Source organism: Lepisma saccharinum, chromosome 1, assembly GCF_977018435.1.
Source record: "Lepisma saccharinum chromosome 1, izLepSacc3.1, whole genome shotgun sequence".
Lineage (NCBI taxonomy): Eukaryota > Metazoa > Arthropoda > Insecta > Zygentoma > Lepismatidae > Lepisma > Lepisma saccharinum.
Window position 1 is genome coordinate 223,063,117 of NC_139229.1, and position 13,223 is coordinate 223,076,339.

Genomic DNA, 13,223 nt, shown 5'->3' on the forward strand with positions numbered 1-13,223 from the left:
TCCCTAAATGGTATGATTAAATTCATATAGATATGAAACAAGTTCTGAGCATTAGTAATTGCTTGGACATTAGACAACTTGGTCTCTCCCTTGGCCTTATTCCCACTCCTTTTGCATTGTAAGCTCTTACTGTTTTCTTTCTTTAAGTGAATATTCTAAGAACATATACCGGGTGTCCCAGAAGTCTTTCCCTGATTACAAACTTTATTCATATCCGCTATATGCAAGGTAGAGATGTGAAAGTGGTGCCCAAATGTTGGAAAACTAACCAAGTTTTTTTGTTGCAGGTTTGAGTAACGTGGCTGTAGTGTAGTAGTGTCGGTGCCCAGAAAACAGGAAATGTTCACAAATCAGGAAAAATCTCAGTGTGTCCTCTGGTATCAGAAGATCCGGTCACCAATAACAATGCAGAGGAACTTTCAAATGTACAGAATTATTTCGTCTAGAATATCTGCCATCAATAAGTTGGTATTTAAAAAATGGAATTTATCTTTATTCCCAAATCCTGTCAAGTCCAAGAAACATTGTATGGAAAGATGCCACCCGATGTCAAGAGCATTAATTCCGGATTCCTTGGCACTGACACTGCTACATTACAGCCAATTACTGAAACCTGCAACAAATAAACTTGGTTAGTTTTCAAACATTTGGCACCACTTTCACATCTCTACATTGCATATAGTGGATATGAATAAAGTTTGTAATCAGGGAAAGACTTCTGGGACACCCGGTATGTGTGTATCAGGCTTTAATCTAGCAAGGAAGATGAAATGAGTGATGGCAGCCATTCACATTGATAGTTTCACCCAATGAGACTTGATTCTCAAAGGAACTGTTGTGCTGTGGAGTTTAGCTTATTTTAACCTGCATTTTCTAACCAACCAATATTACTGAAGCCCAAATTATTGTATCGGTGATTTTAGTTTAATTGCTACTGAAATGTGTGAACAAACACAAATGAACATCCATACCTTATTAGCAGGGAACGGATTTATATGTAAATACATATTCATATATGAAGCTGAAATCAATTATGTTTTGTAGTATCTTTGCACATCATGACATGTAGACTCTAAAAATTCTATTTTCCATATTTGTACATATATTAGGTTTTGCCTCATATTTTACATATGTTAGTTAATTTTACATATTATGTATTTCCATATTTCAGAAGATTTCTCACCATATACTGCATATTTGCCCAATAACTAATGTTCCCATGTGACGGAAATACCGTATTTACGCGTGTATAATGCGCACTTTTTTCCAAAATTTTTGCCCTTCAAAACTGTGGTGCGTATTATGCACGTACTAATTCGGACAGCCAAAATGAAATCACGCATTTTTTTTCACTATGTCACTGCGTATAACATGTATATATCTACAGATTGCCTTTCTTTAGCAATAATAATTTTAAAAAATAACTTTTTAATGCAAAATGGCAGTTTTCCATGAGTTGTCACTTAGTAATGGAAAGTTTTGCGACATCGAGAAAAGCAGCACCCATTCTGGCGGCATTCAAGCCCGCGCCTACCGTCACACGGGAGACGTATCAAGCGGTATTTTTCGCGAAAGAAATAACTTCCACAAAGATTGTTTTCGTCATGAACAGAGATCGGGCGAAAAATACGTTTTTTGCACTCATTCCCTTCAGAAGCACCGCTCGCAAGTGGGTCTGATCTAAAAATAAACACCAGACCATGCTTCAGTTATATCCAATAGCACTTGACCTCTGCCCTCCCCTCCCCCAAGCGTACCAATGTTACCCGCAGCCGACGGCTGCTACCCAACATGCCAGGCTTGTTTTGCCATTGTGATTTCGTTTGCTCTTGGATAGATGAGAAGGGATCGAATATGCTTGGATGCTATTTTAAATCGACTTTGTAGCGTACAACTTCCGGTAATCGCTTTCATTCAAAACGTATTCTTTGTTCCCTGTAACACTTCATAAAGAAGTGAAACTGTTATAGATAATCAAAGCCACATAGGCCAACTGAAGATCGTCAACACTCTTAATGCATTTTCATCCAGGTTTCCGCAAAAGTTCACTTCGATCTTACTTGCATCATAACTCCCGTTTACCACTTTCTACATTTTCATGACTGTGCCGATGTCCTAATATTTGCCAAAAGTGTTCCGTTGGCAGAGTGACTTCTCCCTCTTTTCTTCTCAGCAAACATTTAGGGAGGGGGGGGGGGCAATGCCGATTGTCTTCTTGCTCGTGTGTGCACACAGGCTGATTACAGGCAAGGGTGGAAGTGGACCGCTCTTACTTTCCTTTGGCTTCTAAAATGGTCAACCAGTTCTGGATGCATTCTTGAAAACGAACAAAAACCATAGGACAAGTATAAAAAAAAATTATAAAAATAATACCCCCCTACCCAGCTTTCTCCGCCACTGGTCTGCACGGCAATGTAATAATTGCAGAATTCAGGTCCTATTTTTTTTCTTTTTTTAATGCTATTGTATTGAAATATTGCCCGTATTATTGTCTGTTGCAAGGTAAAACGTAAAGAAAGGGTTTATTCTTTCTTCTTCACACAGCTGATAAAAGTTCAGCCTTCGACAGTTGCGTTATCTTTGAAATATGGAGGATTTTCCCTGACCACCTGTTGCTCGAACTTCCAGCCGGTCACCTTGTTGTTACGCTGCAACTGGCGCCAGTGTTTTGTCTAGCGTCTGCGAAGTTGTCGCTTGTGGATAACAGCAATGACTCGCGAAGGCAAGTCATTGTTTTGTATCTCGCAAAGCTGTTTTGATTTGACGATAACGAAATTCGATCTTCAGAAAGAAAAAGAAGAGTTAAAACAACTTCATGTTCTGCACCTTTATCTTCAGAACCTCAATGTGTAAGCTGCGAACGATTTTTTTAAAAATGCTCAATGTATAAGCTGACACCGATTATCGCGTGAGAGTAAATACAGATCTCCCATTTTGATATCTAAAAATGCGCAGGTTTCATAAAGATTGTTTTGAGTTCATTTTATGCTTTTGGGCTAATCGGGACTAATTATATAGTTTCACTTTAGTGAAATCTAATTCCAAAGCAAAATGATTATCGAGTGCGACACTGTTCAATGTGTCTTAGAATACGCATTGGGTACAAATAGATCGCAAGTTGCCCGTTTCCTTTTTCAGGCTGGCTTACAATGCAAGTCGAGGAAGAGGAAGGACTGCTCCTTGGAATGGGGGAGGGGGTGAAGTGGGTCGAAGGAAGGAAAATGACATTTTTACGACGTATTTTACACAGCCGAACCAAAACGAAATTTTCAGCCCCTTTTTTGTGCCTAGAAAGGTGAGATATTCCGAGAGATCTTATCTTACCAGTTCATCTTGTAACAGACAGTGCTCTAGTAGACCCGTATTAAATCCAACATTCATTCTGCCCGATAATCTCCTAATAATCGTTTTTGGTGCAAATTCCAATAACAACCCCTTCGAAATAACTACCTTTTTCCTGGGAACTATGAAAGGTCGTTGTATCGAGAGTTGACTAACAAATATGAAGGTAAAATAATTACGTCAACACTTAACAAATAGAAATAATTACTGTATATTTACTGCGCTATTGCGGCTTGACTCACGTAAATAAATAAATAACATGTACACTTAATTTCATCATTCACTCCCAGTTACTAATACAAGCAGTCTGAAATGTCCTCACTTCCATCCATCTTGTTCGATATTCCCGTTACCTTAAAACTTTTGATCATCATTTCACGGGAGATGGAGTTCCATGCCTCACGAACCCATTCACAAACAATCGGCAGCGACGCACGTTTCACCCTCCCGCTTGATGAGAGTTCATGCTGCCTGATGTCATCCAAGTATTGTAAGCATCACGCACTGTGACCTTGAACGGGTGGTTGATAACTTTGCTCCCTCCTCTCCTATGAAAAGCCCAACATCTGGAAGTTCAAGGTCGCGTGGTGAATGCATCAGCTACGAAAGCAAGGAAAAGATCGTTTTTATGATCTACTGATTAATTTTAAATGAAATACGTAAATGTTAGTCCGATGCAAAGAAAGCCATTTCTGGAACCTGAATTGTACTGCGCATTATATACGAGATATATTTTTTGTTGCTTTTCCCCATCAAAAACGAGGGTGTGTATTATACACGCACGCGCATTATACATGCGTAAATACGGTAGTTGTGTGAATTCCTTGCGATTAACTGACAAAGTCCAATTGCGTTCATTACAAGTTTTCTCTCATCCAAACAATAATGTTTTATTATTATTTCCAATTTTACCTCTCCCAACTGTTTGCTTTTGCAATTCTAAAAAACTTGGAAATTCCTGTTTATTTACAATTGTCAAGAATAGAGAATGAGGGCTCAAGCATCGGCTCCTGGTTGTAACAAATGTTAACTCCAGCAGACTTCGCCAATTTGAAATACACTCCCATTACTTCTTGCAAAATTGAACATAGTTTTAGTCAGTATAAATACATCTTACGAGACAAAAGAAGAAAAATCGCGTTCGAACACTTACAACAAAAAATTTTGTTATTCACTGTTTTAGAAACAGAAAATGAAAACATATATCATTAAAAAGGTAAATTTTTACAATTTTAACTCCATATTTGGGGAAAATAACTAAATATGTATTTACATATTTAGTACATTTTTACTACATATAAATCTATTCCCTGCTTATTACTGATTCAAACCTGGCTGGCATCTACTCCACAGAAATTAGATTTCTCTACTGCAAAAATTTTGCAAAGGTTAGGATCCATTTTCACATGTTAACCCTAGGGTGCCCATGCCGTATGAGTAACATACATACCTGAGGGAAGGGGGGAGATTACAGACCCACACTTTCTTTATCATTATAATTCAAGAAACCATTTTGTTATTAATTCACTGCTTCCTTTGTTGATTATCATTATTATTAATTATAAAAATTCTCATAATTAGTATAATAAATAATAACCAATTGTTGCACATATTTTACCATTCACTAAAACTTACAAAAACCGTAGTAATTTCTCATTAATGCTTTTTTGCTTATAGAGGTGTAGCTGTTCATTACAAAAACCGTAGTAATTTCTCATTAAAGCTTTTTTGCTTATAGAGGTGTAGCTGTTCATTAAATATAATACAGTAATTACCAAAATTACAATCATTAGCAACTAATTGTACTATCTCACGGGCGTGAGTGTCTAATAATATGCAGTCAGAGATGGTGCCTTATAGGCCCACCCAGTGCATTTTGCCTCCTATTTACATTACATTTATATTTTTATGAACAAAAGTCATACAGAAATATTTGGAACACCCATGTAATGTAATTTATTTTCAGTTTTTTAAAAAAAGTTTCAGTTGAAAAATCGAAAAAAATTGAAGATGTGGGTCTGACAACTCCCTCCCCATTCCTCAGGTAAGTTTGGGTTAATGTATGAATATACGAGGGGCGTATCATAAAGAATTACACTTTATTGTATTCGATACATACAGACATAGATACATTTAATCGGCTATATGCACTTTCTCAACATAGTCCCCCTGGAGCTGTAGACACTTACGCCAGCGGTGTGGAAGTCGTTCGAGACCATTTTGAAACCAGTTTTTTGGAGTTGTGTGCACCCATCGCTGGACAGCCTCATGGAGTTCCTCACAATTGTTGAAATGGTGACCATGCAGGGGCTTCTTCATGGCGCCAAACAAGTGAAAATCGGACGGTGCCAAATCGTGAGAGTATGCTGGATGTGGTAACACCTTGAAACCCAGTCGGTCAATAACAGTTGTTTCACGACTGGTGAGCGGTCGGGCATTGTCATGTTGGAGAAGCACACCTTTGCCCCATTTGCCTTGCCTCTTCTTTTGAATTGCACGACGCAACCGCATCAGTGTTGCCATGTAGACTGCACTGTTAACGGTGTTTCCCCTCGGTAGCCAATCAATGAGGATGATGCCATCACTATCCCAAAACACAGTGGCCATTTGTTTCCCAGCCGTGGGCGCTGTTTTGAATTTCTTGGGTGGGGGCTACCCTTATGTTTCCACTGCATGGATTGGGATTTGGTTTCCGGTTCGTGGTAATGCAGCCACACTTCATCACCTGTCACAAGCTTCCCCATGAAATCAGCTGGATTCTGGTCGTAAAGTTCCAAAAGCTCCCTGGAAATGTCTACGCGTTGTTGTTTGTGGCATGCGTTAAGACATTTCAGTACCCACCGAGCTGACACTTTACCCATTTTCAAGTCACTGTGCACAATGCGTTGCAGGGTTCGTCTGCTTAATCCCGTAATCCTCTCCAGTTCCGTAAACGTCACACGCCTGTTCTCCAGTATGACATTTTCCACACGTGCGATGTTTGCGTCTGTTTTCACACTCCCATGTCGCCCTGGACTCTTTCCCTTCTCTGTCGACGTTTGACCGTTTTTCCAACCAGTTACCCAATTATACACCATTTTCCGTGACACTGCTACTCGCCACACACAGCCACTAACCGTCTATGGATAGGTGCCGTTGATTCCCCTTCCTTCCACAAAAACCAACTCCTCCATCGTTGACCACGTTCATCTTGTTCCATGTTGTCCGCAACAGCACTCGTGACGTTGTGCTTCGACGACTGCACAGACTACGGACTGTCACACGGTGCTGCCACCTGGCGGTAGACAAGGTACCTATGCACCCATCCTGCGCAGTGCATGGAATTACGTCATTTCATTTTGCATTAAAACAATAAAGTGTAATTCTTTATGATACGCCCCTCATAATAATGGAACATGTGTAACATATTTGATGTAACAATTTTTGGTAATATTTATTTCCCCATGACATTACTATTGATGGAACTTCTTATTGCAATCCATGATGATTAAGCACCCCCCCCCCCCCCACGTGGTGTAGTGGGGAAGTGCCAAATGCATGAAACGAAATAAATCATGTTGTAAAGTCCCATCACAGCATCGACATGACATGAAATTACACCACTATCTCACTTACAGCAGAACATTGACATACCTGTTCACCCTTCAGTTATTCTTACCAATATGAAACACTTGAATTGATAAATGTGAATGGTTTATTAGCCCCCTTAGTTAATGCATGTAACCAGGTGATTGCAGTGGGTTTTGATTTAAAATGGGAAATGTCTATGCAGACATTTGCTGTACATAAGTAGATTATATAAATTATATAATTATATCCATAAGGATAAGAACAAAATGGCTGAATTTTGTACAAAATTTCAGACTATTTATAGATGTATCAGATGGGTAATACAGGGTGGCGCATATTGTATCTATCAATTTAAGTTGGCAACCCTGTCAAAATGCAGGTGCGCATGCGCAGAAGTTTTCCATGCTTGGGCAGATGCAAGACTGGCAATCAGTCTGCCATGGAATGTTCATCTGTTCAGACACGGATCGTGTCAGTGGATGCATTCATCCCAACGGGTTCCATTCAGGAGATGGAGCAGGCACTGCGACGGCGCTCCAATGAGGGTCGTCATGAACCCATGCCTGAGCATCAGAACATGATACTATGGGTCATGCAATAGAAAGCTAACGGCAGAATCAGAAGTCTCCAGATCTGAGGAGGTGAACTCTCTGGCATCCTGATTAGAGACCTGCACAAGACCCGAAAAAAACCCATCTGCGAGGAGGCGTGCCTACAAAAATATGCAACATGCTCGTCGAGCCCAGGTGTTACGACATCGTGCAAGTGGGCTTCATGTCACAGCTGTACACAAGTCTTGATGCCTGTCAGGCTTTTTCTTTACCCGGGTCCTGAGACTTGATGTATTTCTTGCAGGTAGATGCGAGGATTACTGTCAGTGTTGCCAACAGCCATTATATTTCACTACGCATGGAAATATTTGAATTTCTGCTAGGCGCAGGTGCCTTGAGGTTGTATAACCATTGGCGTAGCAAGGGGTGGGCAAAGTGGGCGACCACCCTGGACCTCGCGCATGTAGGGGCTTCACGTCCCATGAGGTTGATACGAAAAACTTAATAAATGGAAGTGAGAAAAATTGAAAAGGCTAATTTTTGTGGGAAATAAAATTAAAACCTTTTGTTTTTTCTGGCTTTATATTCTAGTTTCATGTTATAATTTGAATGAATACGTCAAATCAGAGGCGGGGGGGAGCTCTAAGTCAAAATAATGATCATTTTTCATGTGAAACATTAATGTAAAAATTGGACATTTTTATCCATTTATTCTATTCTTGAATAAAAAAGCGCTTTGTCTTGGCTTTTCTTCTGTCTCGTAACCTTGCATAGCCTACCCGATTTGAATATGTTAATGATAAAACACCTCAAACCGCCACGGAGCAAAGTAGGCAGCTTTTAAATGCTTCCGTTATTTTGAACTGAAGAAGGGCATGGATAATAATAGAAGTTCTCCCTTCCTTCCTCAGATGTAGCTATTGCCTCTGTAATGGGCACGAATTGATTTATCTTCCTAATTTCCTGATCAAGTTCTACGTTTCAGGAATGTGCTTAAATCTGAAATCGAGTGCTTTGGCAAAATTTCTTCTCCTTGATAGCTCTACACTAGCTTCCGGTGTTATCTATATCCTGTACTGCCTTCTGTTTGTTTCCTACTCTTCAAGTAACAACCATGAAAAAATAACAATCTTTCTCAAAATTGAAACTTAGGGAAAGCTTCTGGAAGGTAGCGTAAAATGGTATGATTCAGCCCTAATTTAGCTGAATCAGTAATGTCACTCTTGAACGAGAAAGGGCAAGATGTAATGTAAAAGTGTCATTTGCTGCCCAGAAGCCAGCTTTCTGTCAAGCAAGGTGGTTTGATTTAAATCAAGATTTAAATTGGGGAATTCTATTTTAAAGAATCACTTATTGAAATCACTTTATATGAAATTACAGAATAATGTACACAAGAAATTTGTAGATGTCAGAATCACTGTTTGTTGTTATTGTTATTGAGTTGGCGTTTAAGTCCACTTTATGCTAATCGGGACTGGACCTACAGTTTAAAGTGGGATCGGAACAACCATATGCCTCGACCGGGTATCTAACCACCCGGGATCCCTTCATTACAAGGCGATGACACCAACACTGCGCCATAAGGGAGTGTCCCCAAAAGATGTTTAATGTAGAACAACCACCAGTCACACAAAGTTCCAAAATATTTACGAAGGCACTTTTTGCAAAACTTGGTTCGTACTCCTTTGCAGGTGTCAGCAGTAGCGGCAGGGGTGCCACTTTTGCACCACGCTAACCTTACGTACCGAGGGAAATTAAACTGTCCTTGCCCCCATCCCCCCAAGTCTTGAACCTTGGCCCCCTAGTTTTGGAACCCAATCGCTGCCACTGGGTGCGAGGGATACAAATGTTTTCTACCAAGGAATAAATGTCTGCAATTTCAAATTGATAAAAACATGATGAACATTTTAAGTGCTCCTCGACCAGTTTAGAATCTAAAAGTTGGCAACGGTGACTGCGTGACTCACGTATCTGGAGACCGTGCAAAACCGGAATGAGCGTTCGCTGAAGACAAGAGAGCATCGACTTGCAAGGCCTTCCAGGTACCCGTGGGCTTTCGATGCTTGATGGGTCAAAACTCAGGTCTAGTTTCACTCGCCCGCTCACCAGCCAGGTGGGCCTAGTAAGCGAATCTTCCCGATCTGCAGCTCTCTGATTCTGATGCTCTTCAGTGCAGGGCATCCTGCTGCTTCTATTGACAGGAACCTGTTTGGATGAACGTGTCCACTGCCACGATTCGTGTCTGAACCGGCCAACATTTCATAGCAGACTGATTGCCAGGCTTGCATCTGCTTAAGCATGGAAGACTTCTGCACATGTGCACCTCCATTCCGACAGGGTTACCAACTAATATTGATAGATACAATATGTGCCACTCTGTATTAGTACACAGTTGTCTATATCGGATGATACTATTAGAGTACCAATATGTTCCATTCCTTCCAGATACATATTTTATGATGTAGAGGTATTTCTGATTAAAATGATAGTGGACATTAATGTGCAGGAAATATGTTGGTAACCATGGTGTGCGTATTTTGTAGCTTTTATGTAATGCCATGAGGAATTAAAGGTTTCAGCTGGTGCCAAAAGGTTTTCTTTGCACTGAGATATGTTCATTCCACCGTGGAAATAAATGCTCCAGAGCCATATTCTGAAGGCTTTGCAAAGTTATTTTTGAAAAATGCATTTCATTGCCTGTGAAGCAATCTCATTTAGAAAGGCAGTAATCCAATCCAGTTTCCAAGAGACTGCTTTAGTAAGCCATAAAAAGGACAGCAGAAGTCTGGGTAAGTGACTAAAGGCATTATGCAATGAATAGTTTCCAGCTTAACTGCTAATTACAATAAATACCATATTTACTCATCTATAATGCACACTTTTCCAAAATTTTTGGCCCCCAAAAACTGTGGTGTATATTAAAAGTAAAGTGTTCCCCTGTGCATAGCACCACGCCATGAAGGCGTATAGGGGGTGTGGGGGTAACGGGGTTCTTGATCCGGTCGTGAATAGGGGTGATGTGATCAGCACCATGCCCCTGATCGCCTTTACCCCCCAGGGTTTCCCCCAGGTACCCATGTTATTCGACGCTGGGTGGGCGCCGGGGCCGCTTCCAACCGTTAGAAAAGTTCCCGGATTTGAACCGGCCGGGGATCGAACCCGGGACCTTGAGCATGGTAGTCAGACGCGTTACCGACTGAGCCACCGCGGCCAGTATATTATGCATGGAAAAATTTGGACAGCCAACCCCACATGTTTTCACTCTCACTGCATATAACACGTATATAACAACAAGTGCAAATACAAACTACCAGATTGGGTTTCTTTAGGAATAATATTTTTTTAAAAAAAGAACGTATTAAAGTGAATCATTTCCCATGATTTTTCACTTTGCATTGGAACGTTTTGATACAACGAGCCATCTAGCCATTCTAGCAGGATGGAATCACCCACCTCCCAACAAATGGGATGCGTAACGTCTGTATTTGCTGCATGAGAAATAATAGAAAATATATTCCCGAGTGCTGAAAATCCATAACATAATTATGTAGCTGCTGCTCCTCCAATTCTGAAAATCCCACTTCTTGGATGGAACTGCCTCACCATGTCAAATTTTTGAGTTGCAGCCCTGTTGTCGTTTTCGAGTATATACCACCGAACTTGCAATTTGAAAACAGCGGTGTAACTCCCCCTCTTTCACATTTTGATCTATTTCTTTTATGACAGCATAAACAGGATGTTTACAGAAGTGAAAGCTTTGGGATGCAAAGTGGAGGGAGAGAGGGGTGGGTAGGTGACATTGAATATGTATTATGTCATTCACTCTTCACAAAATGTGTTTTCATTTTCTTGTTTCCAAAACAGTGAATAACAAAATTTTGTTGTTAGTGTTCAAACGTGAATTTCCTTCTGTTCTCTCTTCAGATGGATTTATATTGAGTAAAGGTAAAGTGTTCAATATCGCAGGAAGTAATGGGAGTGGATTTCAAATTTGTCTGTTATTCACTCAGCTCTTTCAGTCACATGGGGACATGTAGTTATTGCGTGAATATGGAATATATGTTGAGAAATGTCCTGAAATATGGAAATATGTAAAAATAACTAAAATATGAGCCAAAACCGAACGTGTGGAAAATAAAAACTGAATTTTTTGTGTCCACATGCCATGAACGCATGTAAGGGATGTGGAGTTAGGGGCCCACACTTACTTGATTATGGCCAAAGATGGGGGTGATATGATCAGCACAACACTCCTGGCTGCCTTCACACCCAGAGTTTCCTCCAGGTACCCACTTTATGCGATACTGGGTGGGTGCCGGAGCCACTTGAACAGGTGGAAAAAATCCCCAACCCAGGTCTCTCGCATGGTAGTCAGATGTAATATATGGTGCAAAGATAATACAAAATATTACTGATTTCAGCTTCATACATAAATAAGTATTTACTGATGAAGGAATTGGGAGCATAAAAGTCATCACTTTTACTAAAACATTGTCCTGCAGATTGCCAGTTGAACACTCATTCACCCCAAATTCCACCGGATGCAGCACCAAGCAACAAGAATTTTCCACACAGTCAGCAAGGCACTCGCCAGTGTAAAATTCCACCTGCCCCAGGTGTACAGTTAGAGGTGCAAAGTCCACCAAGTCAGGACTCAATTCCAATGTACGTATAAAACCCATGGAGACGGTAAATCGATCTCTCACTTTCACTCCACATTATCAACAACCACAATCGACGGGACCACGAGGTCTGCCAGTAAGAGATCGCGACTTTACGAGGCACCAACGAGTGAGCAGAACGAGAAGTCGTCCGGAATACGGAGAACCAGAAGCCGATAGCCAGCCGAGTCCGGAGAATCAGTACTGCGTCGAATTAAGCTGCCGAATTGCCAGCTGCCTCTTATCACCACCAAAGATCTCTCCAGTGGGCACCCGACACCATCCAACAGTCGCCAACGTCAGAAGCCGAGGGCCAGAACTACAAGCAAGGGGTGAGTAGCGTTTAACAACTTAGGCTCCCAACAACCCTTCATCCGCACCACTCAGGGTAGAGGTGGTGCAGCGAGACCCCAACTGAAAACTACTTACTTTAACTGAGTTATGTCCCGGCATGACTCTATCCCGTGCCATACCCGATGTCACGCTGCATTACATATAAAGCCGTTCCCTGAAAATAAGTGTACAAATGCGAAAATCTTTCTATTTTTATCCCCAGATCTCTCCTACGGCAATGACCATAGACATAAAAGAGGAGCCTGACGACTCGATGGGGGCTTCTGCGGAAGGTGAACCAGCACCACCAGGAGAAGAGGACTGACAGTACCCAAGGACAGGCTGTTGGAGAGGATTGAAGATAAAACACGCAGCATATTCACAACTATAGACAGATTATTTATGAAATTAGTTTTGTAAGTCATGTGGCAATTCATCAAATTATGCATTTACACTATTCAGTGAACATGTATTTGATGTACATAATTTATGTTGTGACAGAAAAGAATTCATATAAAATAATAAAAGTTTTTCTTGTAATCTGTAGCAGTATATATACTCATGCAAACCTTACTAAAACAGTTATCGCATGTGGCCACCAAACCATCTTTGTTGTAAAGCTTATGAGAAATTATTCCCAAGAGTTAAAGGAAGATATAAGGTGTAGAAGAGCTTAAGTAGCAAACTGTTAAAAATTCAAAAACTTTAGTTTAAAATACGAGGGTAAGTTATTAAATAAGAGGAATTTTATTCTAAACTTCATGGA

General features: G+C 40.6%; 1 protein-coding gene across 2 annotated transcripts in view; it reads left to right on the plus strand.

Moving 5' to 3' along the window:
* Positions 1-12,997, plus strand: part of Sym (symplekin scaffold protein) — a 175,536-nt gene extending 162,539 nt beyond the window's left edge. For both annotated transcript variants that reach the window (XM_083112238.1, XM_083112247.1), the window contains exon 20: positions 12,681-12,997. In XM_083112238.1, coding sequence (XP_082968364.1) covers positions 12,681-12,782 — 102 coding nt within the window. In that variant the 3' untranslated portion in view covers positions 12,783-12,997. The remainder of the gene's footprint in view (positions 1-12,680) is intronic.
* Positions 12,998-13,223: the final 226 nt, after the last annotated feature.